This window comes from Mustela lutreola, chromosome 9 (assembly GCF_030435805.1).
Source record: "Mustela lutreola isolate mMusLut2 chromosome 9, mMusLut2.pri, whole genome shotgun sequence".
In the NCBI taxonomy this organism is placed as follows: domain Eukaryota; kingdom Metazoa; phylum Chordata; class Mammalia; order Carnivora; family Mustelidae; genus Mustela; species Mustela lutreola.
Genome location: NC_081298.1, coordinates 259365 through 285820, shown reverse-complemented (window position 1 = coordinate 285820; position 26456 = coordinate 259365). Strand labels below are relative to the sequence as shown.

General features: G+C 53.0%; 1 protein-coding gene across 1 annotated transcript in view; it reads left to right on the top strand.

Moving 5' to 3' along the window:
- Window positions 1-97: 97 nt before the first annotated feature.
- PRPF6 (pre-mRNA processing factor 6) overlaps window positions 98-26456 on the top strand; it is a 40012-nt gene continuing 13653 nt past the window's right edge. The window contains exons 1-12 of the mRNA XM_059133928.1: window positions 98-311; window positions 1617-1785; window positions 3747-3865; window positions 6257-6335; window positions 6800-6976; window positions 7205-7360; window positions 11167-11261; window positions 11608-11764; window positions 12587-12749; window positions 16853-16971; window positions 18812-19030; window positions 25514-25636. Coding sequence (XP_058989911.1) covers window positions 241-311; window positions 1617-1785; window positions 3747-3865; window positions 6257-6335; window positions 6800-6976; window positions 7205-7360; window positions 11167-11261; window positions 11608-11764; window positions 12587-12749; window positions 16853-16971; window positions 18812-19030; window positions 25514-25636 — 1647 coding nt within the window. The 5' untranslated portion in view covers window positions 98-240. The remainder of the gene's footprint in view (window positions 312-1616; window positions 1786-3746; window positions 3866-6256; window positions 6336-6799; window positions 6977-7204; window positions 7361-11166; window positions 11262-11607; window positions 11765-12586; window positions 12750-16852; window positions 16972-18811; window positions 19031-25513; window positions 25637-26456) is intronic.

Sequence of the window (26456 nt, the reverse complement as noted above, 5' to 3'; positions counted from 1 at the left end):
GCATGCGCCTGTCCCATCCCCTCGCCGCCGTCGCGGCCGGAAGTCGCTCTTCAGGAACTTCCGCCCGGGGACAGCAGGGTGGGCGGGGCCTCGTGCGCCCCGCGAGTTCTGCTTCCGGGTCGCGGGTGACGCTGGTCCCGCCGGCGCTTCCTGCTGAGAAACCGGGGTGGTCGGTGGTCTTCAGCCCGCGGCCGCGGCTTCCGTCCGGTCCCTTCCCGGCCCCTCGTCATCACCGGCGCCATGAACAAGAAGAAGAAGCCGTTCCTGGGCATGCCCGCGCCGCTGGGCTACGTGCCGGGGCTGGGCCGGGGGTGAGGCCTGGGGCGCGCGGCGGGGCGGGGGCGGGGGCGGGGGCGCGCGGCGGGCGGGGCTCGCTCCCCGCGCTCGTCCGGGGGAGGCCGCGCGGTGCCCCCGGGAGGAGGAGCGCGGGCGCGGCCTTGGGGCTGCGCGCCGGAGCCGAGGATGCTCGGCGTCAGCCGCCTTCGGCCTCTGGGACGCGAGTGGCGACTCCTCGGGCGGTGGCGGAGCCCGTGGGCGCCCGCGTCGGCCGAAGCGCGAGCCGTGCCCCGCCGGCGCTGCTGCCCGTCCTGCGGCGCGCAGAGAAACGCTCGGCCCCGGCAGGCCGGGTGTGCGGGGCCGGGTGTGCGGGGCCGGGTGTGCGGGGCCGGGTCTCCGGGGCCGGGCGCGCGCAGGCTACCGTAAACTGTCGAATAAATGAGCGGCCACCGTCGTTCTGTCTGTCTGGTCATTGGTTTGTTGAGGACGAGCCCCGGGCTTCCTTGGGGGGTGTGGTGTCCGCCTCTGTGGGGAACACACGGTCTCGCTTGCGGACACCGTCTTCGCCGGGGACTGCGTGCCTAAGTCCACGGCGGGGAGCCGCCGCCGTCGGGGGATGCGCTGTGGGGCCGCAGCGGCCGAGCCCCCTGGGTAGAAGAGCTGCGTTTCGGGATGCAGAAGCCTGGAGGCTCGGAGGAGCTGACGTCTCGTGTGCTGGGTAGCTGAGGAGGAAAGGCCCGCGTGGAGAGGAGGCGGGACTCGGGAAGAGTTTGTGTGAGCGGAGTGTTCGGGGAGTGGGGTCGGCGCGGCCAGAGCTGCAGCAGAGGCTGAGGCCTCCACGAGCCCTGGCCGGAGCTGGGCTGAAGCAGCCGGAAGGCCGGAGGCAGGGTGGCGGCTGGGTTCCCAGCTGTGGGGGGGTCCAGGTTTGGGGAGGGTGGACTCCGCAGAGCGTGAGGACGGATGGCGGGAGGAGGAGGGCAAGGGGGGCAGAGCTGAGGCTGCCGTGGTGCTGGGACGGCCCCGCAGCCGCCAGCTGAGACGACCCGGGGCCCTGCCGGTCGAACACAGGAAAGGGGTTCCCACGGGGCCGCCGGGGGAGATGATCCGCAGGTCGTCAGAAGTGGGAGACTGGACGTTGGGAGGAGAGAGGGCCGGTGCCCTGGTGAATCTGTTAAGGAGAGTGTGGGGCGTGCGCTCCTCAGGGTCGGTCACGAGTTTCTCACCGCGAGAGAACATGCTGGTAATGTTGGAGTTTCTGGGCGACGTTAGGGAAGGACTGTGGAGGGGAGAGCAAAGGAGCGAGGTCACCAGGTGAGTGGGTGTCTTGGGGTCTCCTGCAGTGCCACTGGCTTTACCACCCGGTCAGACATTGGGCCCGCCCGCGATGCAAATGACCCTGTGGATGACCGCCACGCGCCCCCAGGCAAGAGGACCGTCGGGGACCAGATGAAGAAAAGCCAGGCAGCCGACGACGATGACGAGGATCTGAACGACACCAACTATGATGAGGTGACTTGCAGGGCGCCCCAGCCAGGCCTCAGGACGCCGACCAGCCCCTTAACCAGTGTGCTCGGGGAGGCGGGCGCGTCTGGGGTCTCAGCCTGTCTCCAGGGTGTCTTCAGCAGAGTGGGAGAGGGGAGCAGGGAGTCGGGGAAAGAAAAGTGCATGTTCTTTCTTCGGGAGAGATGCTCTGGCCCTCGGGTTTTGTCTCGGCGGGTCCTCGATGCAATTCCGAGTGGCGTTAGTGACGACACTTGATGCGTTTTGTCTCCGCACACACTCTGACGTCACTGGGGTTTGGGCATTGAGGTCTTCTTCAGACGTGTTCCGACAGAAGTTCTGCTCAGAGATAAAGATTTTTAAAATTTCAATTTGGGAATGATTTAAAACTTCCAGGGGGATTGCAAAAATAGTATAGGCGATTCCTGCACACCCTCCACAGGCTTCTCGTCTTCTGTGACATCAGTACAGCTACTGACGTGGCAAGGTCATCTGCTCCGTAGGCCTTCCTGAATTCCACCGGTGTTTGGCTGGTGCCGTTTCTCATCCAGGACCCTGCATCACATGTACTTGTGTCTCTTAGTCTCCTCCCATTGGGTAGCCCCTCCATCTCTCATGCCCATGACACCTTTTTTTTAAAGGTTTATTTTTATTATTTTTAGAGAAAGAGAGTGCATGCGTACACACAGTTGGCAGGGACAGACGGAGAAGGAGAGAGGATCTTTTAAAATTTTTTGTTATATTAGTCACCATAAAGTACATTATTAATTTTTAACATAATGTTCCCTGATTCATTGTTTGCATATTCCTTGGACCCAGTGCTCCATGCGATCCGTGCCCTCCTTAATACCCACCACCAGGCTCACTCGTCCACCCCCCCCAACCCTCTGTTGGATTCCCAGAGTCCATAGTCCCCTCGAGCTTCCACTCCCCCTCTGGTCCTCCCCACCCCCAGCTTTTTCCCTTCCTTCTCTGAAGTCCTCCTGCTACTCCTTATGTTATGCAAATAAGCGAAACCCTATGATGATTGTTTTTCCCTGCTTGGCTTATTTCACCCAGCACAGTCTCTAGTCCCATCCGTGTTGGTGCAGATGGCAGGTGTTCATCCTTTCTGATGGCAGAGTAATATTCCTCGCATACGTGAACCACAGCTTTATCCATCTGTCTGTTGAAGGGCGTCTCAGCTCCTTCCACAGTTTGGCTCTCGTGGACATGGCTGCTACGAGCATTGCCGTGCGTGTGCCCCTTTTCCCTCCGTTGGTATCTTCGGGGCAAATACCCATAGAACGAGTGCTCGCTTGTAGGGTAGCTGTATTTTTAACGTTTTGAGGTACCTCCACGCTGTTTGGCAAAGTGGATGCACCCCCTTGCATTCCGACAGTGTGAGAGTGCTCCCCTTTTTGGGGAGAGGGAATCTTAAGCAGATCCTTAATCAGATCCCGCAGCCCGATGTGGGGCTCCATCTCATGATCCTGACAGCATGACCTGAGCCAAAATCAAGAGTCAGATGCTCGACCAGCCGAGCCACCCAGGTGCCCCTAACACACACACACACACACACACACCCGCCCTCTGGCGCATCTGTAGAACACTGGTGAGTCATTTTGCTTTCCTTCATTTGGGGTTGTCTGATTGGAAACAATTACTCAGCAAGCATTTTCTAACGAGAAGTGTTCTTTTTTTTTTTTTTTTTTTTTTTTAAAGATTTTATTTATTTATTTGACAGAGATCACAAGTAGGCAGAGAGGCAGGCAGAGAGAGAGAGAGGAGGAAGCAGGCTCCCTGCTGAGCAGAGAGCCCGATGCGGGGCTCGATCCTGCGACCCTGAGATCATGACCTGAGCTGAAGGCAGAGGCTTTAACCCACTGAACCACTCAGACACCCCGAGAAGTGTTCTTTGTTTCTGCTCGAGGGGATTGAGGGGATTGTGTTGGAGGAAAAGCTGACCCTCGGTGTTGTTTTGTGCTTAGTTTAATGGCTATGCTGGGAGTCTCTTCTCAAGTGGGCCCTATGAAAAAGACGACGAGGAAGCAGATGCTATTTATGCAGCTCTAGATAAAAGGATGGATGAAAGAAGAAAAGAAAGAAGGTAAGAGAAATTAGTGCCCTTTACACTATGATTACCCAACTTCATTTATCTGCCATTTTTAAAATACATTTTTTAAAAGAAGATTTTACTTATTTTGAGCGTGAGAGAGAACATGAGAGAGCACAAGTGAGGGAGAGGGAGGCTGAGCGGGACCCGGCGCGGGCGTGGTCCCAGGACCCTGAGATCACAAGGCAAACGCTTAACTGACTAAGTAAGCCCCCAGGTGCCCCTATTTTATTATATTATTTTATCTTATCTTATTTTATTTTAAGTGGGCTCCACACCCAGCATGGAGCCCAGTATGGGGCTCAAACTTACACCCCTGAGATCAAGACCTGAGCTGAAATCAAGAGCCAGACAGTTAACTGACTGAGCCACCCAGGTGCCCCTGTCTATTTATTTGTAAAGATTTTATTCTTTTTTATTCTTAATATTTTATTTATTTATTTGACAGAGAGACAGCGAGAGAGAAAGCACCAACAGGGGAGCAGGAGAGGGGGAAGCAGGCTTTCCGCTGAGCAGGGAGCCTGATGTGGGGCTCGATGCCCGGACCCTGGGATCATGACCTGAGCCAAAGGCAGATGCTTAACCACTGAGCCACCCAGGCGCCTCATAATTATTTTATTTTATTATATTTTTTAAAAGATTTTATTTATTTATTTGACAGACAGAGATTACAAGTAGGCAGAGAGGCAGGCGGTGGGGGCGGGGAGGAAGCAGGCTCCCCGCTGAGCGGAGAGCCCGATGTGGGACTCCATCCCAGCACCCTGGGATCATGACCTGAGCCGAAGGCAAAGGCTTTAACCCACTGAGCCACCCAGGCGCCCCAATCATTTTACTTTTAAGTAATCTATACACCTGTGGGGCTCAAACTTCCATCCCTGAGATCAAGAGTTACATGTTCTCCTGATGAGCCAGCCGGATACCCCTATATTTATCCAACTTTAAAAGATAGTCTTGCTTTGGTATATTTCAGACATGGACAAAGTTGCATAGTATGTGTGTCTGCTCAGCTCTCAGGCAACCTGGATCTCGGTTTGTGGCAGCCTCACTTGGAGAAACACCAGGCTACTGGAGAGTAATCTTAGGTACTAGAGTGGAGAGCTTAAGATCTCTGTGGCTTTCCAGAAAGGGATGGAATTTGGAGGATTATTCTGACCACAAGTGAGGATTACTGTCTTGAGATGGGTGTAGTAGTCTTGGTTAATGTGTATTAAGTAATTAGGAAGTTCAGTGAAGATGACAAATGAATATGTAAATCCTCGCAGGCAGGGCTTATGTCTTGAGAATGTCATTCCACAGATCCATGTTGGGACACACCTGTGCGGATTTAGGCTGGGCTGGTGGGGACAGACTGTAGTGAGCTGGAGGGGGCAGGCGTCCTCTGTCTTTGGGGGCCTGCTTAAGAGAAGACTATTCGCGGTGCTCATGTTTATCTGTGGGGCTCTCAGGTGGGCGTCTTGCACTGAACTTTGGTCTAGCAACAATTTTTTAAAAAGATTTTATTTACTTACTTATTTGAGCAAGAGAGCACGTGCAGAAGTGAGGGTTGAGGGGTGGGGCAGAGGGAGAGGGAGAAGCGGACTGCCCGGCGAGCAGGGAGGCCGACACAGGCCCGGTTCCAGGACTCTGAGATCGTGACCTGAGCCAAAGGCAGACATTTAACTGATTGAGCCACCCAGGGGCCCCTGAGGTTTAGCAAGTTTGTTTATTGCTGTTACCTTAGCTCCCGGAGCGGTGTTTATCTTCTCCAAGCACGTCATTCGTCCCAGTACGTTCATATTCCTGGTATTTTCCTTTTACCTTATGGGAGAAAACGTAAATCTTAATGTTAGGAACCATTAGCTGTATAGGTCACAGTAACCCACAGATTTCCTGTGAGTGCCTAGACCTGGTCTTCTATCACCAGAACACAGTAGCTCTCCATCCCTGAAGACCAGTCGCGGGGGTGATGAGACAGCCCGTTAGTTCGGCACGAGAAGCAGAGAGCTGTCTGGAGAGGCACACAGACTGCTTGGAAGCGGCAGAGGCAGTGACAGGCAGAAAGTCAGATGGGCAGCTGGGGTAGAGGGTCAGCTTTCCGGAATCTTCTTAAGGTGGCCCTACGTTTGGAATTTTGTAGAAGTTTAAAGCTATAAATACACTCACGTTCAAATCCAAGTATGTGTATCAGAGTAAGACAGCTTGTTTTTGTTTTAGTGAGTCTCCGCCTGCTTCCGTTTGGTGGATGACCGAGTAAGTGTGGTTGTGGATGTGCGTCTCGCTGCCTCCGACACAGCTGCTGAGTGCGCGGGGCTGCGCTTCTGGTGATTTAATTACGTGTAATGAAATGACTTTTTCTTAGAATGGATTTCCAGTATCTCTAACGCACACACACATTTTACTTCCTAGGGAGCAAAGGGAGAAAGAAGAAATTGAGAAATACCGTATGGAACGCCCCAAAATCCAACAGCAGTTCTCAGACCTCAAAGTAGGTGGATGGATAGCATGCACCTAACCTACTCAGCAGAGAATTGGGTAGAATTGATGAGACTTTACTAACTTTGCTTTTTTGGTCTTTATTAAATTCAGATGGCAGAGGAAGGTTCCTGCCTTTGTGTGTTTAACTTTGTGTTATGTGTGCAAAGAATGTCCCTTCTCCCTCCACTGAAAAAAAATGAGACATTTGAACTTACTTTCTTAGTAACTTTAACTCTATTTGTACATAAAGTTTTCCGCACTGTATCTTCTGGGCTTTGACAGAACAGTTTACATTTGAATGAAGTAGAGCAGATCCAACAAATTGAATTTCGAAGTGAAGTAGATCATTTCTGCATCAAAATTCTTTCTAAACCATGACAGTTTGGAGGTTAGGGGTCAAGGAGAGCATAGTTTTTCTTGTGCATATGAAATCTTGCCAGAGAATAAATGTTTTGGGGGGGCAAATGTTTCCAGAGGAAGTTAGCAGAAGTCACAGAAGAAGAGTGGCTGAGCATTCCTGAGGTCGGCGATGCTAGAAACAAGCGTCAGCGGAACCCGCGCTATGAGAAGCTGACTCCTGTTCCCGACAGTTTCTTTGCCAAACATTTGCAGACTGGAGAGAACCATACTTCAGTGGATCCCCGACAAACTGTGAGCATCGGAAGAGGAGGCAAATAGGTCTTTAGTTTGGTTAGGTGGGTGGTAGTGGGAGCCATGGGTGGTGGTAGAGTGAGTGTGTCTGTAGTTGAGAAGCTGGGCTGTGTGGAGACTGTGCGGCCCCAGGTCTGTCAGGCTACCATGGAAAGATGGCAGAGTTGATAGGATTCTTCTGCATGAAGATGCAATCCAGTGTTTTTTGTCCTCCGCTCCCACCCCCAGCAATTTGGAGGTCTTAACACACCCTATCCAGGCGGACTGAACACTCCATACCCCGGTGGGATGACACCTGGATTGATGACGCCTGGCACCGGTGACCTGGACATGAGGAAGATAGGCCAAGCACGGAACACGCTGATGGACATGAGGCTGAGCCAGGTGGGTCCTGTCACGTGACATCATCCTGCAAAGTAGGACGTTTTCTGATGGTAAAACTGATCTTCTGTCAGTGGAAAATCCATCTTTCCAAGTCCTTTATCACAAGATAGCAGACCTGTGATGATGTCGTTTCTTGTCCCATCGTAAAGATCGGCAGGACCCCGCATGCAGACGGGTGTGTGTGTCCGCCCCCAGCTCCTGCATGGGTGCGGTGTGGCCCGTGTGGCACTCCCGCCTCCCTCTTGGGGCTTGAGGACTGTTGCCACTGACAGAGGGCAGCCTGGCAGGCAGGCTGAATGAAGGCGCTGAGGACAGGCCGCGGGCCCGCTGTTGCTGAAGCTTAGTCCTTCCGGCCTTGACGCAGAAATCAAGTGCACGTGTGCGTCCACCGTGGACTGTCTCTCAGCCATAGGAAAGAGTGAGATCTTGTCATTTACAGCAGTATGGGCGGGCCCAGAAGGTGTTAGAGTGAAACTGTCAGAAAAAGTCAAGTACCATATGACGTGATTGATGAAGAAATCCACCAACCGAAAACCAGACTCTGCAACACAGAGAACAGATGGGTGGTTGCCCAGGTGGTGGAGGGCGTTTGGAAGCGGGTTAGAAAGTACTAACCTCCGCTTACAGAGCCGTCAGGGAGATGAAAAGGGCAGTGTAGGGAGTATGGTCCGCAACGTGATGTGTGGTGACCACGCTTATGGGGCGAACACCGAGTGATGTGTATGAAGCTGTCGAACCATTGTTCATTGTACGCTAATTATACTCCAGTAAAAAACGTTAGGTGCACGTAACTTCTGCCTGCACTTGAATGAATAGTTCAGTTCTCTAGAAGACCCTTTCTAATTATGACATGCACACCAGAAGCCATGAAGCCAAAGACTTTAACATTTGCTTCGGATAGGGCGCCTGGGTAGCTCAGTGCGTTAAGCCGCTGCCTTCGGCTCGGGTAGTGATCTCAGGGTCCTGGGATCGAGTCCCGCATCAGGCTCTCTGCTCGGCAGGGAGCCTGCTTCCCTCTCTCTCTCTCTCTCTCTGCCTGCCTCTCTGCCTACTTGTGGTCTCTGTCTGTCAAATAAATAAATCTTAAAAAAAAAAAATTGTTTTGGATACAAGTTAAAAACTCGTGTGTAGTAGAAAGCCCTGTAAGGTCAGACAGAGAAACGGGGAACAAGAGTGCTCGTACGCTGGACCGCCAGTGGTGGCCGTGTGCGTGAGCTCTGCGTGCACACGAGATGCCTTTGCACACACTTCCGGGATTCCCAGGGCTGCTTACTCACACCACTAGGGCATGAAGTGGGTGTGCAGTGGGAGCTTCGTGATGAATTACTTTAAGAAAAGCTTTCACCTGGACGTGGAAAGGTAGTGTAGTATTCAGCCATTACTGTTTGAGGCAGTGGGAAACTTGTACATTTTAATTGAACTTTTACTCTACTTGAATTTTTTATGGTGAGCAAACATTTTATAATAAAAACGAGTAGCTTGTAAATTTAAAAACTGCATGTTTTTATGTTCCTGGCTGTGTGCTTTGTCAGTTGGAAAGTAGTTCACTGTTTATGGGTATCATGATTTAATCTGTGATAGACTTTTTGGGTTTTTACTTTTTTTGCTATGACAGTATTTTGGTGAACCTCTCGTGATTCTATCATTTAAGTAAACATTGTTATAGTATCTTTAAAGTGGAATTAATGGATTTTTTTTTTTTTCACTTAAATACTAAATTGTCTCTTGGCATTTCAGAGTCTGCAAGTGCTGAGTTGAGGGCATCCCTTCTCTTGTCCTCATGGATCTGAGGGCAGACTCCTGTCCCCACCCCTCTAACAAGCAAGCTCGTTTTGGGTTTTGTTAGTGGTGAGGTCGAGCATCTTTCCTCGTATGTTAGTCAGTCTTTGGCAGTTCTGTGACAAGCTTTTTTTTGGTCATTTGCTCTGTCCATTTCCCTCCTAAGTTTGTTTTGATAAAACTTGCCATTTCTTTTGCATGTGTCTTCATAGCTGTTACTCTTCTAGACTTGTTTGTGCAATGTAAAAAAGAACTTCTTCATTTCTTTTAAGATTTTTTTTTAAAGATTTTATTTATTTATTTGACAGAGATCACAAGTAGGCAGAGAGGCAGGCAGAGAGAGAGGAGGAAGCAGGCTCCCCGCTGAGCAGAGAGCCTGACACGGGACTCGATCCCAGGACCCTGGGATCATGACCTGAGCTGAAGGCAGAGGCTTAACCCTCTGAGCCACCCACGCGCCCCTCTTTTAAGATTTTGTTTGATGCCAAACAAAAGGAGATGGCGAGGTAGGGAGCACAAGCAGGGGGAGCTGGAGAGGGAGAAGCCAGAGGGCTACTGCTCAGTATACCTAGAGCATGTGACTCTTGATCTAAGGGTCCTGAGTTCAAGCCCCATGTTGGGCACAGAAGTTACTTGGGGCGGGGATGGGCGGGAACAGAGCCCAGAAATATGGTCGACTGATCTAGGACAGAGGAGCAGAGGCAACGTGACAGAGCAAGGACGGCCTCTTCTGCAAACGGTGCTTTACGTCCCCGTGCAGACTCACACCCTCTGCTGCTCTGGTGACTGAGCCGGCCAGGCGCCCCTTGCTCTCTCCTCTCCCACCGCTGTGTTTGTCTAGTGTTTCAGCGTCACGCAAGCTGTCTTGGTCTCCATGGCTCTGCAGTAGGTCTTGACGTCGGGTGGCAGTAGCCCTCTGGCTTTCTGCTGCTCCGGGGTCGCCTTAGCTCTGGCAGGTCTTGGTTTCTCTGTGGAAGCGCTAGAATCAGTTTGTCGCTATCCGCAGAATGGCTTGCTGGCATCTTACTGGGATTGCGTGGGCTCTGCAGATGAGGATGGGAAGAACAGACATCTTCATGGTGTGAAGTCTTCCTGTCCAGGAACATGGACCGTCTCTTCGTTCATCTGCTGCTTTGATTTCTTTGATCAGAGTTTTGGAGATCTCGTGGAGATCCTATGTGTTTGTTAGATTAATACGTTAAGCATTTCGTGTTTTTGGTGCTAATGTAAATGATGACTGTGTTTTTAATTTCAGATTCATTTTATTCATTGTTGGTGTATAAGAAAATGGCTTTTGGGGCACTTGGGTGGCTCAGTGGGTTAAGCCGCTGCCTTCGGCTCAGGTCATGATCTCAGGGTCCTGGGATCGAGCCCCACATCGGGCTCTCTGCTCGGTGGGGAGCCTGCTTCCCCCTCTCTCTCTGCCTGCCTCTCTGCCTGCTTGTGATCTCTGTCTGTCAAATAAATAAATAAAAATCTTTTTAAAAAATGACTTTTCTATGTCCACCTTCTGTTCTGTAGCCTTACTAAAATCGTTTCTATGTTGATTCTTCGGGTTTTCGACGTCAACAGTTACCTGCAGACAGAGCTTTCTCTTTTCCACCCCAGTCTGTGCCGCTTCCTCCTCTTGTTGCCGTAGGGCCGAGCACTCTCTGCCCATGCTCGGTTTGTGGGCTTTTTGAAGTTTATTATCGTGGTGATTTTAAGACTCACAGCCGGAGGGAATGGTATAATGAATTGCTGTTTGATAATCTTTTACTTTATAATTTCTAGGTTTCACTCATTTTAAGTAGACTTAAGTATTTTTTGTGGGGTCTTTATGATTTCTTCTTTTAAAATGTATATCTTTGTCTTATAGATATGAAATTTGTGATCACAAACTGTTGTCTGAGTTCCGGTTTTCCTACTTTTACAGTGTCTATGTTCACTGGGGATCAGAATTGTGGGCGGGGTTCCGGGACCTCTGGACACGTGGTTTTGGGCATCTTTGACTCTCTGCAATGCCCTTGGCTTGGCCTGTGTTGTAGGTGTCTGACTCGGTGAGTGGGCAGACTGTGGTAGACCCCAAAGGCTACCTGACAGACTTGAACTCCATGATCCCGACCCACGGAGGGGACATCAAGTGAGTGCTCTGTGGCACCGGTGGGGTTGGGCGGGGCTCGGGTTGCCTAGAATATGTTGGATTTTATTTGAAAGATAAGCAGCCAAAATGGGATGGGGGTATTCTAAGAAATACACAGTGAAGTGGGTTTATCCTGCACTTATCTCTGTGTGCGTTGTGGGTACTGACTGTGTTGTGAATGATAGTCCGAGTCCATGTGCATGCTGAGCTAACCATGTCTTCCACTGTTAACTTCTATCACTTCAACATCAGATCTGATAGTTGCTATGTTGGTGCCTGCGTTCTGGGGCTGGGCGCGTCCTCAGCAGTGTGGCGGCCGACCCTGTCTGCTTTCTCGCCCTTGCAGTGACATCAAGAAGGCACGGCTGCTCCTCAAGTCTGTTCGGGAGACGAACCCTCATCACCCACCAGCCTGGATTGCATCAGCCCGCCTGGAAGAAGTCACCGGGAAGCTGCAAGTAGCGCGAAACCTCATCATGAAGGGGACAGAGATGTGCCCCAAGGTAAGGCCTGAGTTAGAGCATTTTCCTGGAAGGCGGCATAGTGCCAGCCCCTCGAGGGACCCTGGGTGGCTGTAGTAGGCGGGACACCCGTGGGATGTGAACTTAGGTAGACTCGCCTGTCTGCCTTTTGGTGTTGGAACTGCAGACAGTACGACAGTCAAGAGGAAAGAGGGGGAAAAGCGGGGAAAGGCTTTTCCTGCTTACTTTCACTTAGAGTGAAGGCCCACCTACGATTAGTTTAATGCCAGGATAACCTTAACAAGAAGGCTAAATTGGTCAGCTTTTCTGGCCCACCTAATGTAAGAAACGTGAAGATTAATGTAAGTCTTAGGAGACCATTCCAGCACTTTTTTGGGAGGTAGAGTGACTAGATAAGCTTTGAAAAGTGCTCTGATAACCTCTAAAGGCCCCTCTCTGTTGTGCAGCCTGGGGTGCCCTTGGCAGTGGAAGATACCCTCTCCGAATACTTATGCCAGGACATCGGGCCTCAGTGAGGACTTCCCAGGGCATTGCACAGCCGTGTGCTGATAGGTTTCTGTTTTGTCATTGGTTGACCTGTCACCCTGAAGCACAGTCTGTGTGCTTCTCTCATGGTGCTGTTGTGTGTCTCCCCGACTTGGGGACACAGAGGTGCTGTAGCCGCAGTGCCAAGTAGTGACATTACCGGGGTCTCTGGTGCAGGTGTACGCGAGGCCAAGCTGGCGGGCTTTGGTGTGATTGTAAACCTGGAAACATGGTCCGACGAGCCCGCCCCGTCCCTGAGGCTCAGTCTCAGCCTCCACCTCGCACCTCCACTTCCTGTTCCTTTGTTTTGCCCCACAGAGTGAAGATGTCTGGCTGGAAGCAGCCAGGTTGCAGCCTGGGGACACAGCCAAAGCTGTGGTGGCCCAAGCTGTCCGTCACCTCCCACAGTCTGTTAGGATCTACATCAGAGCAGCAGAGCTGGAAACGGACATTCGTGCCAAGAAGCGGGTTCTTCGGAAAGGTGAGCCTCCGTGGGGACGGCGTCAGCGGCAGGTGCCTCTGGGGCTGTGGTCCCCAGACGTCTAGTCCCCAGGACCGTGTAGTAGATGGTGCTCTCGAGTTCGTTCTAGAGCAGATGGGGGGGAGAGGGTCGACGAGGAGGAAACCTGTGCAGATGGCGTATTCTGCTTGGACTTGGGGTGTGGGTCAGATAAGGTACATCGTGTGGGATAGGGGGCAGTTTCCAGTGAGGGCTCCAGCTCTCGTTTGTAAGTTGTGTGTTTGAGTAAAACATTAGAGGGGTATGACATCTGGCCATGCGCGTGTTTTCACACATGGTTTCTTTGTTGGACAGAGGCCAGGCGGAGTCCCCCTTGCGTGTGACCCTGACCGTGTGTGCTTGTGTGCATTCGTTCAAGCGTGTGTTTCTCTCCTGGGTCTGGTTTCCTGATTGCAGCCCTATGACCCATTAAATACTCAGAGCCAGTCTCTTAAAATGCGGCCAGGAACAGAAAGTTAGCACGGTCTTGGTTTATAGAAATCATCTTATATTGGGTCACCTGGATGGCTCGGTCAGTTGGGCATCCAACTTCTGGTTTTGACTCAGGTCATGATCTCGTGATCGTGGGGTCCAGCCCTGCCGTGCGTGGGGAGTCTGCCTCAGATTCGTTCTTCCTCTCTGTTTGTTTCCTCTCTCCCTCCTTCTCTCTCTCTCGAGTAGATAAATTAATAAAATCTTAAAAAGGAACGAAATCAACTTCTCTTTTTTCAGTCAGAAAAATAGTTCTTTAATGACAAACACATTAAATTCTGGGTAATTAGCATTATTTATTTAGGAAAGCTCTCCTGAGTCTCGCCTGCCACAGTCTCATGATGAATGGTCAGCATGTCTTTGGGGCCACGCCTTTTTCACCACCAGATTACCTGGGTTCATGTCCAGCTGGCTTCACATTTGGAGAGGGGAGTGGGCTCGGAGGGGGGCTGTGAGCAGTGTTGAGTGATGACTTTTCCAGGACGTCCCAGATCTCTGGGGCAGTGGCTGTCCTGGCTCTGTTTCCGTTAGAGAGCCGTGTTGAGGTAGAAAGAACCCCGAGTCCCCGAGCCAGCCTCTGTCCCTGCCCCTGTCCTTAGAGTACTTCTAGAAACAGCATTCTTTTTTCAGGTGCCTGGGGCAAAGCCAGGTGCTGCCTCATTTAGTGCTTCACTTAGTTCTTGGTGAAAACAGCTACTTCCAGCAGTGACTTAGGACGCCCTGCCAGCCCTTAGTCGCTGGCATGTGAGCTCCAGGTCTCAGTTGGATGCTGCTGACATCTTAGTCCTTTGTTGGGAGAACTTGAGCTTGGGATGCTAGTTTGACACCTGAAGAGGCTGAGTGACCTTGAGCAGGAAACCTGACCTCTAAGCTGCAGTGTCCTTACCTATAATGGCACACATGGGCCTGTGGCTGGACCATTGGCTGCTTCCTGTCAGTTCACCTCACCACAATAAGGCACGAAGCTCTGTGTTACTCTGTAATTAATACAGTCCTCTAAAAGGGAGGTTATTTTACCTCCAAACCCCGTATTGTGGTGTGCAAAGCATAGCAGCCTCCAGCAGCTCTCGGTGTTGGGTCACCGTGAGCACACAGCACCTGAGTGTCTTCCCTGCCAGGGCGGGGGTGGGGGGGGCTGGAGGTCGTGGCTGAGCCCCTCCTCTGCTGGCAGGTAGATCTGGTTCAGACTGGTCCTTCCCATCTGGGCTGCCCCTTCCGCACCAGTGCGTGGACCCTGTCCAGGTAGCCTTGCAACATGGTAGCTGCCTCCCGAAAGACTCTGGGTCGGCGCTGGGCACGAGCTGGGTCGGCGCTGGGTTGGCCAGCAGCACCGGGCTGTACCTTCAGTGCTGGGATTGCCGAGGGGTCACCAGCACAGGAGTTCCCACTGTTTCCGGAAAAGTGGAGACACAGGTTCCTTGGTGTCATACCCATCTCTGGGTGAAGTTAGTGACTCTGTAAGTTCCGTCCCACGGGCACGTTCTGTACCCTGGAGGCTGAATTCCGGAGTTTACTTCCATTGATAACCCCGTGTTCGCAGAGAAGGAAGGTAGAGGCGGAGTCGGGAACACGCGTCTGCAGAAGCAGCAGGACACGGGCAGTCCTGAGCCCTCGTTTCTCTGGCCGTTCCTGGGCCGGCGGTTGGCACCTTCTGCTAGCCCCTACCTGATCAGGGCTCTGTCCGTGGACCGGGGGCTCAGACTATTGTTCCTGCACGGGCTCTGTCCTCAGTGCTCTTGCTTTCTTGGGCTGCTGCACTGTGTGAACTAACCCTTAGGAGTGGGAATCTGGAGCCAGTGCTTGGGACTCTCTGGGCTCTCGTCCCCCAGGACACCGTGGCAGCTCAGCCTCAGAGAGTCCAGACCCCGCTCTCCAGCCAGGGCCGGTGCACTGGCGTCAGAAGACGGAGAGGCGGGCGCCTGCCTCTGCGTTCAGTGTGGCACCGCCGGGGCTCTGCGCCGCAGGGGGCGAATCTTCCCTGACAGCAGAGCTCCCAGGTCAACACAGAGGCGGGAGCCAGCTCTCCCACTGGGTTCTGCTGTGTGGCCTGGGGAGCGCTTGGGTGGCACTGCTTTTTCCCCGACCTGTGTGAACCACCACTGTAGGGTTTTGTTTTGTTTTGGCGTCCTGTAAGGTCGAGGCCCGTTGCTTCAGGGTGTTTCTCCGGCGGTGTTCTGACTGCTCAGTGCTGTCCTACTGTTCTGCTAGGCCTTGGCTCCACATGATGGGGCTGTGGAAGGCCAGGCCCTCCGATGGCCGGAACCCTTTGCTGCACATCTTCTGTGTGAGGAAAGTTTCTTGAACACATGATGGGGGTGTGGTGCTGGCTGAGGTCTGTAGGCAGGGAAGGCGCCAACCCAGGAAGAGCTGGGCCCTGCCCCTCCAGGTGGAATGGGTCCAGGATATCAGCCTAGTCCGGGGACTGACTAGGGAACAATTCTCTGGGCAGGGACTTGGCTCAGCGGCATCATTGGGTCACCCTTGGGAGGATTCCATGAACCCCGAGTGGCCCTTGTGGTCCTGCTCCGTGTGCACAGCCCCATGGCACGGGTGGGGGCCACGTGTGCCCTGAGGCCCGGCAGCTGCTGGGGCCGGAGAGGGAGGCTTGGCGTATCACATCCTGGCTTCATCCAGGTGTCCTCAGAGGCCCTGTTCTGTCCCTGATTTCATGCGAGAAACTTTGTGGGTCTACAGGCTCTGCATTATTAAATCTTAGGTCTGTTTTCCACATGCTTGGCCCTTGCGTTTTTGAGAAATAGGAGCCCTTTGGGGTCTGCCTTAGAGGTGCTCTGGCTTCCTGATGGTGACCTAAGCTGGGCTGTTCTCTGTCCGCCCACCCCCGCCAGGGGCTCACTAGGGGGCCTGGCCTCGCTCTCCCTAAGGCTCACGTTGCAGAGCTCTGTGTTTATCTGCCTTTTGGGGGCTTTTTGGTGAATTGTGTGTGAAGAAAGGGCTCTGTTGCTTAAACCAAGGTTTGGAAGTTTCTGGATTGCAGAAAGTGGTAGCTTTTCGGGGTGTCTGTCCCCCTTCCCTGATGTTCCTCCATATGCTGGCTGCCTCTGGGCCACCAAGGGAATCCACCTGCTTGGCTGCCGTCAGCATGATGTCACCACACAGTGCACCTCGGGGACCGTGAAGGAGCTGGTGCCCAGCCAGCCCTCCGATGCACGCCACCCTGGAGAGATGCATATCCCAGGGCCACTTCTGTTTTCTTTTCCTGTGATTTCTACACACTCCCACACAACCTGCCTGGCCTTCACGTGAAGGGGGTTGCCTTCTTGTGGTTGCGTGGCTTTGTTTTGTGACATTGAGTTTCAAGCCTGAGTGGGAGCAGAGACATTGCACAGCCCCTGTGTCACCTCCTGTCGCCTGCTGTGCCTCCGCCTTGGTTACGATTCAGGGTGTTCCGCTTTGGTCTTGGTTGTGTCTGCCCCACATGTGAGGGGACCCGTATAAAGGGCAGGTGGACAGCCTGGCCCGGTGCCAAGGAAGGGGTCTTCTGACCCTGCTGGCCGGAGTGTCCTCTGGGACTTGAGCGTCTTGCATCTGCTTCTGCTTTTCTGTGACCTGGTTTCTTGTCGGACCTTTCCTAGCCCTTGAACATGTTCCAAACTCCGTCCGCTTGTGGAAGGCGGCCGTTGAGCTCGAGGAGCCCGAAGATGCTAGAATCATGCTCAGCCGCGCCGTGGAGTGCTGCCCCACCAGCGTGGAGGTGAGTCTGCGGGCCCTGCCCGAGTCCGAGTGCGGCATCCACAGTGGCATCAGCGGAGCACTGAACTGTGATTTCTGGTCCCGTGAGGCAGCGGGAAGTCACAGGAGGCCATCGTGAAACACAGCTGCCCAGCACAGTGACCGGCTGGCTTTGGCCCGTCGCGCTTCTGGTGGACGTGCAGAATGGAAGCTTAGCCTCTCTCGGGCCACTCCAGAGCTCTCTGTGCGGAGCAGTCTTTTTCAGGGGCCAGTCCCACGTCAACTCAGTTTGTAAGTGGGACCTGAACAGTGGAGGTGAATAGGAAATACCGATCGATCTTTCTCTCATCCCAGCATGAGCTTGGCTCGTTGCCTCAAAGCTGGTTGGATTTCTTTCTTTTTTTCTTTTCTTTTTTTTTTAATTTTTAAATTTTTTTTTTTTTTTTTTTAAAGATTTTATTTATTTATTTGACAGAGAGAAATTACAAGTACACTGAGAGGCAGGCAGAGAGAGAGAGAGAGAGAGGAGGAAGCAGGCTCCCTGCTGAGCAGAGAGCCTGATGCGGGACTCGATCCCAGGACCCTGAGATCATGACCTGAGCCGAAGGCAGTGGCTTAACCCACTGAGCCACCCAGGCGCCCCTTAATTTTTAAATTTTATTTATTTATTTTTAAGATTTTATTTATTTGGGCTCCTGGGTGGCTCAGTGGGTTAAAGCCTCTGCCTTCGGCTCAGGTCATGATCCCAGGGTCCTGGGATCGAGCCCCGCATTGGGCTCTCTGCTCTGCAGGGAGCCTGCTTCCTCCTCTCTCTGCCTGCCTCTCTGCCTACTTCTTATCTCTGTCAAATAAATAAATGAAATCTTTTAAAAAAAAGAGAGATTTTATTTATTTATTTGACAGAGAGAGAGAGAGAGACACCACAATAGGCAGAGAGGCAGACAGAGGGCGGGGCGGGGGAGCAGACTCCCCGCTGAGCAGAGAGCCCAATGGGGGGCTCGATCCCAGGACCCTGAGATCATAACCTGAGCCGAAGGCAGAGGCTTTACCCACTGAGCCACGCAGGCGCCCCGGGTTGGATTTCTTTAGTTTCAAACATTCAGGTTCACGACATTCTGTGCAGTGATTTTTAGAGTTGGTTTTATGATATCCATTATGTCCTTAATTATCCTCAGAGGTATTGTGAAATTCTCCAAGCAAAATTAATCTTTATTTATGTAAAAGTGAATAGAGCCCATACACATTTTTGGTGATGAGACGTTGCAGAATCAACAGCTAGGGAGTTCAACCCCAGAACGCTGAACACCCCTGTGTCCTTGTGAAGTCAGCAGTCGCGTCCTGCTTCTGCTCTGTCCAGCACCTGGAGTGGGTCTGCCGTGCTGTGTACGGGTAACCAACTGCTGTCTGAAACCTGTGACTGAGAATCTGTCAACGTCTCGTGTTCACCAGAGTCACTAAGTCAGAAACATAGCGAACAGTTACCAGAGCAGTGAAAATGTGGTACACATTTGTGGATTCTGTTGAAAGGATCCACGAGAGCTGTTAGAAAGGGGCACCCGGGTGGTTCAGTCGGTTAACTGTCCGACTCTTGGTTTCAGCTCAGGTCATGATTTCAGGGTCACGAGATTGAGCCCCACGTTGGGCTCTGTGCTCGGCGTGGAGTCTGCTTGAGGTTTTCCCTTCTCCTTCTGCCCCTCCCGCCCTACTTTCTTTCTTGCTGCTCTCAAGTAAGTAAGATCTAAAAGAAAGGGAAGGAAGGAAGGATTTTGTGGAAGTGCTGTGGGCCAGTGGTCGGTTCACCATTTGATCTGGCGGTTGTGCTGAGTACTGTCCTCTCATTTGCTGGTGTTCCGTCCACACAGCTGTGGCTCGCTCTGGCGAGGCTAGAGACCTATGAGAACGCCCGCAAGGTCTTGAATAAGGCCCGTGAGAACATCCCTACTGACCGCCACATCTGGATCACGGCCGCCAAGCTGGAGGAGGCCAACGGGAACACGCAGATGGTAGAGAAGATCATTGACCGAGCCATCACCTCTCTGCGGGCCAACGGCGTGGAGATCAACCGTGAGCAGTGGATCCAGGTGAGGTCAGGCGGTGGGGGTCCCCCCTGCGAGCAGGTGTCCTGGTGTCTGCTTTGAAAATGCACGTTGGGTTCTCTCCTAGGGTAGGGGCTGCTGGATAGTACCTGAGGGTTTGCATGCTGGGGAAGCAGGCATGTGTGGCTTTTCCTTATGTGAGCATGACCTTGGTTTTGGTAGAGTTGGCACTTTGATTACATCTTGGGGTTGGATGCTCTAAAGAATTTTCTGTGTATGGGCACTGGGGAGTAGTACCACTTTGCGAGTAGAAATAATACAATGTAAGGAGAACAATAGGCCCGTGGCTAGTGTCTGGAGATCTTCTGATCCAGCCTCCAGGACAGGTGACCTTTCCTGCCTTCCACTTGCACCCTGTGAGCTCTCTGGGCCTGGGCCCCCCGTCTCCTGGGGGGGGCCCTGCCTGAAGTATAGTCCGCCGAGGGCAAAGTGCTTCTTCACAGTGATCTGCTCCCTTCCACCATGAAGGGCCCTACAGAGCAAGGCTCCTTGCTTCACCTACTGCCCCTTGGCCATGGGAAGATGGTCTCAGGCCTCCTGCACCCCGCCACACATCGGATTACCATTCTCGGAACAGCCCCCAAGCTGAACTGTTCCCATTGGGGGCAGGAGGGCCTCAAGTGGTGCTGCTGTATTCCTGGGGTCCCTTTGGATCAGAGCCCCTACTCTTTCCTCTTTCTCTTATGGGTATTAAGCCACTTGGCCCCTTTCTGTGTTTAGGCAACTTTTTTTTTTTTTATCCTGAATGCAAGGCCTTGCATGTTCCTCTAAAATTTAATCATTGAGATTCAGCCCCTTGATGTGTTTGGTGTTTTTAGCCGCGTGGTTACCCGTGGTTACGTGTGGTTACGCGTGGTTATGGTTTTGATGCCTCCTCCCTTTGTGCAGACCCACCTGTCCAGCCAGTGTCTTCTTTCTTCTGCTGAGACTGGTGCTTCTTGCCCTGCAGGTCCGATGGTAGATTCTTCCAGCTCTTACGAGGTCATCTTTGTTTTTGAAAGATATTTTCCCTGGGTATAGAATTTAGGTTGACATTCCTTTTTTTGGAGTACTTCAGAGGTACACCTCTGCTGTCTTCTCTGTTATTTCCCAGAAGAACTCCCTCATCTTGGGGCGCCTGGGGGGCTCAGTCAGTGAAGCGTCTGCCTTCGGCTCGGGTCATGATCTCAGGGTCCTGGAATTGAGCCCTGCATCGGGCTCCCTGCTCAGCGGGGAGCCTGCTTCTCCCTCTGCCTCCACGCGCCCTGCTTGTGTTCCTTTTTGTCAAATAAATAAATAAAATCTTTTTTTGTTCTTTAAGATTTTATTTGTTTATTTGACAGAGATCACAAGTAGGCAGAGAGGCAGGCAGAGAGAGGGGGGAAGCAGGCTCTCTGCTCAGCATTTGCGGGGCTTGATGCGGGGCTTGATCCCAGGACCCTGAGATCACGACCTGAGCCGAAGGCAGAGGCTTTCACCCATTGAGCCACCCAGGCGCCCCTGTAAGTGGAATTTTAATGTCATTTTTAGTTAGTTCATTGTTGGTGTATGGAAATATGGTCACTTTCTGAATATTGAGCTTATATTCTATAACCTTGATGAAATTTAAATCATAATAGATTTCATGGATTCTCTAGGATTTTCTATATACGAGGTGATGCCATCTGCCTATATAATCTCACTTCTTCCTGCCTGCGCACCCTCCCCGCCCCCACCCCTGCGATTCTGAATGCCTTTTTGTTTCTTGTCTAATTGTCTTGGGTTAGAACCTCTGGTGAAGTGTTGACCTCAGGTGGGGACAGCCAACATCTTTGTCTCCTTCCTGATCTTAGGAGGAAGTATCTAGGTTCTCCAGTTGAATATCGTGTTGGTTCTGGAGCTCATTGATGCTCTGGTCATGTTTTAAAGACTTATTCTTTTTCCTCACCATTTTATTTTGGATCACTTCTGTGGGTTTGTTCTCAAAGTGTGAGCTGCTGTTCATCTTGTTTAGGGGGGTTTCCACCTCAGATCTTGTCTTTTTCATTTTTAGGAATTTAATTTTGGTCTTTTAAAAATGTCTCTCCCAGGGCGCCTGGGTGGCTCAGTCAGCTGAGTGTCCAACTCTTGGCTTCAGCTCAGGTGAGGATCTCAGGGTCCTGGGATCAAGTCCCACCTCGGGCTCGTGCTCAGCGCGGGGTCGGCCTGATTTTCCCTCTCCCTTCGCCCCTCCTCCCACTTGGGCTCTCTCTCTCATGTTCTCTCTTCCTAAAAATAACAAATCCTTTAAAAAACCTGTTTCTCATTTTTAACATGAAATGTTAGATTTTTTTGCTGCTTCTGCTTGATGTTTTGAGCACATGGAATGCAGTGATCTCAGCTGTTTTAGTGCCCTAGTCTCCGGACTCTTGACGCCTCTGTCAGGCTGGGATCGATTCTGTTGGATACATTTCCTTTCATTCCAAGTTGCGTTTTCTTGTTTCTTTGTATGACTGGTGATCTTTGATTTGTTGCCAGACACGGTGAGTTTTCCCTTGGTGGGTGCTAGGCATCTTGGCACCCTGTAAATGCCCTAGACTCCTCTGTTGGAGTGCAGCTGTGTTTCTGGACCTTTGACCCTTTGGCTTTTGCTTCGGAGCTTTGCTGGTTTGAGCCCCAGCAGTAGTGGGTTTGGGACAGTCAGGGATAGTCGGCCAATGGAGGTCTGTGCACTCTCTGTGCACTCTGCCCAGTGACCTGTTTCTCCTGGGGGTTTCCGGTCTGGCTGGTGGAAACAGGCACTGTTCCTGGTTCCGTGTGATCTCCGAGGGTTGCGCTGATCCTCGGGGGTTCTTTCCAAGCACTCATGCTGTGTTGGCGCTCCGTGAACGCTCCCGGGCGGCCCTCTGCAGAGCCCCGCGCCAGCGTCCTCCCCTGCGCCTCCTCTCTGGTGCTTGGTCCTGTGTACTGGTTGCTCCTTGCGCTTCTGGGGCTGGGCTCTGCCTCCTCCACCGGCGCTGCCTGGGTTCCCCTCCCTGCACTGTGGCCTGGATGGCCTCTGGGCTGTGTGCTGGAGCCACAGGGGCTCCTCTGGTCTGTTCCTGGGTCTCAGCCCTCACACCCCTTTGCTACCCACACCCAGTGTCTCAGCAACCCCCATTTCAGGATATTGTCTGGGGCGGTGGTTGTCTCAGGAGCAGGGAGTTCAGCTGGGTCAGCAGAGTCTCCGGTCCTCTGAGGGCTTTTGGAGGCTGCTGGTGCCCCTGCCAGGGCGTGCCGCTCCAGCTCTCTGAGGCCTTCTTGGTCTCCCTTGAGCCCTGGGAACGTGTTGCACAGGGTAGAGCTGAGAGTCCTGTGTTCCCAGAGATGCCCACCTGTCAGTTCCCGGTCCTAGCCCCCCTTTAGGGGTGTGTTTGCTTGGCCACAGCACGTCTATTTCTTCTGCCATCTGTGTTTCCATGTGGCCAGGACGGGCGATTACAAGAGGTGACCATGGCTGTCCCCCCCCCCCCCCCGCCTCGCTGGCTCTCAGACCGGCCTCCTGCAAACCCTTCGTTAGTGACCATGGCTGTCCCTCCCCCCCCGCTGGCTCTCAGACCGGCCTCCTGCAAACCCTTTGTTAGGACACAGCCAGTGCAGTAAACAGCAGCATGAGCTGGAATTTTTTTAAACTTTCTTCAGATTTCATGTTTTGCTTCTACTTGCTTCTACTAAAATGTGATGAAAAGGGTCTGTCTGAACGTAGGATGGTTTTACTGCAGTCGTTTTAAGGTCAGTACTCACTTCAGCGTGTGCTGTCCTGCCGAGTATGTGGCTCTCAGGTGTTTCAAGTCCTGAGCAAGTCCCCGTTTACTGCGCACCATGGTGTGCCGGACTCTGCTGAACGCGTCGCCCCTTGCCTTTGTGCTTCCGGTTGCCCGTTGTGTGCAGAGCCCGGCCCAGGCCCACCACCTGCTGCGGCCAGGAGCCTCCCCGGCAGCTCCGGTCCAGCCCGCCTGCGCCCTCCAGCCGTGTCTGTGTGTCGTCCTTCTGTCTAGAGGCGCCTCTCCTTCCGCCTCCTCTACTGCTCTCCTCCTCTCGTAGCCTAGATCTCCTGGTAGTTTGGCCCTCAGCCCCCTTTTGAGACTTTTCTGTGCTTGCTCCTGTGGTGGTCTCCTCTTCCCGCATTGTCAGGAGCACGACTTCCACGCCAGGATCCCCCACATGTGGACTGTGCTCTGGGCGTTCCCCGTGTTCTGGATCATTCCCCTGCTGCCCTGCGTCCCCCCGGAACATGGGACAATACCGCAGCCTGGGGTGTCTGGGAGCATCCCCTTCTTCACCCACAAACTCTGCCAGTCCCGGCCGAGGTCACCGTGGTGAGCAGTTTGCGTCGGCCTTCCCGTCTGTCCCTGGTCCGGGTACTGCTTGTCACCCGCTGCGGCCGTCCTCGGCCAGGCACAGCCTCCTCTGGACGTGGCGGTGATTCCCGAGGCCCATCCCTGCTGATGCTGCACACCACAGTCAGGGCCGTCCTTTTATTTTTTAATTTTTTCCGAAGATCTTATTTGTTTGGGAGGGAGAGAGGACACCAGCATCCAAGGAGCGGGGCTGAGGCGGAGGCGGAGCCCCCGCTGAGCAGGGAGCTCGGGGCGGGACTCGATCCTAGGACCTTGGGGTCAGGACCGAGCCGAAGACAGTCCCCCAACCAGCTGAGTCACCCAGGCGCCCTTGGGGCGGTCCTTTTAAAATAAGATCGATCATGTAACTCATTCCCCAGTTTAAAAGTCGCTGGGTGCCTCCCTGCCGCTGCAGTAGAACCCAGAGCTCTTGTTGTGGCCTGCGGGCCTGGGGTTGGGGCTCGGGGCCATCGCCCCACTAACGTGCCACAAGGCTGCCTTGCTCACTACTGGCCTGCCCATGCTTTCTCCTCAGGTCTTTGCCGCTGGCTCTGCTCTCTGCTTGAGGCCGTAGGGCCCCAGGGACCTCCAGGTGGGGCTTCTGTGGCCCCTTTCACATAGAGGTCTGACCACGGTCACCTCTGGGTCAGGACGTCCAGCATGTCTCCTGCACCGTTTCCCTGACCATGTATCGTAAATCTCTTGTCAGGAGGTAGAAGAGGGTGGTTTCTACCCTTTCCTGTTGCAAAGAGTGCTATGAAAGTGTCCCGCTATGGAGGCGGTTTTGCACATATGGAAACATATTTTTAAGAGGAATTACTTAAAGTGGCATTGCTAGGTCAATGTATATACTTTTTTTTTTTTTTTTAATGATTTTATTTATTCATTTGACAGAGTGAGAGATCACAAGTAGGCAGAGGGAGAGAGGAGGAAGCAGGCTCCCTCTCCCGAGCAGAGAGCCCGTTGCAGGGCTCAATCCCAGGACCCTGGGATCATGACCTGAGCCAAAGGCAGAGGCTTAACCCGCTGAGCTGCCCAGGCACACCTGTACTACTTACTTTGATGGCGAACATGAAATTGCCCTCTGGGGGCTGTCCATGTGCACTCCTCAGTCGTGTGGGAGTGTCTGTGTCCCCACCTCAGCCATACACGTGTTGGCATGCGTTTTTGTGTTGCTGATGTGATGTGTATAAAATGGTACTTAAGAAAAATAGGGGGGCGCCTGGGTGGCTCAGTGGGTTAAGCCTCTGCCTTCTGGCTCAGGTCATGATCCCAGGGTCCTGGGATCGAGCCCCGCATCAGGCTCTCTGCTCAGCGGGGAGGCTGCTTCCCCCTCTCTCTCTGCCTGCCTCTCTGCCTGCTTGTGATCTCTGTCCGTCAGATAAATAAATAAAATCTAAAAAAAAATAAAATAATAAGAACAGCTTCTTCTCTCATGTTTAAAAGTCACTTATAGTTTTGTTTTCTGGAGAACTGTGTGTTTCATGTCCTTTGACCGATTGCATTTTGGTCCTTCCCTGGCTGATGTACAAGAGGCTTCAGTGACATTTCTGCGTCTCAGCTGTAGACCCACAGCTGTGCTGTCTGCACGTCCTGAGACCTGCTTCCCAAAGTCCAGTCCTGGGGCCACCCGCCCGCCTGCCTGATGGGTCCCTCTGGGTTTCTCTCTTAGCATCCGTGTGCCAGGCTCTCCCCCTCACACCCCCGTCTGTTCTGGTTAGACCGTTTCTTTCTTTTGTCCATTTTGAATCCTGAGTTCAGACCAGCAGACACAAATGTTAGTGAGCTCGTCTTGATTCCTCTTCCTTGGGAAGTTTCTTTTCTTTGTAAGAACCTGCCAGCCCCTGAGCCATCCGCTACGGTACTTCGTACACAGTAGGTGCTCACGTAATGTTTGTTGAGCAGATAGAGGAGCTTTGGCAAGTCCTCGGGTATTTGGCGCTTATCTGCTGGGTGGCAGGGGCGGGTACGCGGTGACTGAGCAGACCCTGGTGGCTGGGCTGTGGCAGTCTGGCAGGCATCGGAGTCTTGTGCGCACCTGCCCGCCCGCACTGCGGAGGCCCTCTGGGTCCTCCGCCCGCAGGCTAGCACGCCCCCTCATCCTCGTCGGGCACCTGTGGCTCTGGGCTACCGCTCTGTGTCCCTCTTTCAGGACGCCGAGGAGTGCGACAAGGCTGGGAGTGTGGCCACCTGCCAGGCCGTCATGCGCGCTGTGATTGGCATTGGGATCGAGGAGGAAGACCGGAAGCACACGTGGATGGAAGATGCTGACAGCGTGAGTCCTGCTCCCAGCCGGGGCCGTGTGTGGGGCGCGGGCCGCCAAGAGTGCTTCTGAGCTGCTGACGTTTGAGTGTAGCTGCGGCTGTAGGAATCGAGTTTTCTCTTCCCCCGGCTCTGCCTGGGAGCCACTCTTCGCACACCTCCGACGTGCAGCCGTCTGGGCGGGCAGACGCTGTGCCGCAAAGAGCTGGTGTGGAGCGGGAGCCCGCAGAGCTCTCACCGCTGTCTCCCGTCCCCTGCGCCGTGGCTTCTGTTGTAGACTGCAGCTCGGAGAACAGTTGGCATAAGGAACTCTCGCCTGCTTTGAGATTCTTTCCTTAGAATAGGCTTCCAGAGAAGAGAGCATGGGGTCAAAATCAATATACATTTTAGGTACTTCGTGCCTTAATTGTGGCTTCCTTATTTTTTACCCTGTTACTTTGAAATAATTTTAGATTTACAGGGAAGTCACGAAACTGTCCGAAGAATTCTTACATGCCCTTCACGCAGACTCCCCCACATTTGACCACTTTGCCATGTCTGCCTTCTCCAGCCATACTCACACACCCACATCTCCCGAGTATGTGAGAGCGTGCTGCAGAGGCCGTGGCCCCTTTCCTCTAAGTCCAGTGTGTGCTAGAGGATGTTTTCTCACACAGTCTCAGCACAACTGGCAGAATCGAAATCATGTGGGTATCGTACAGTTAAGTAGTTTGCAGACCTTCTCCAAATGTCATCCATCGCCCTCCTGGGCGTCCTGTTAGCAGAAGGAAAGGCCCCGCTGTGCTGTGGCATGGTAGCTGCCCAGGGGGACGCCGTCAGGCCTCCAAGGCCCG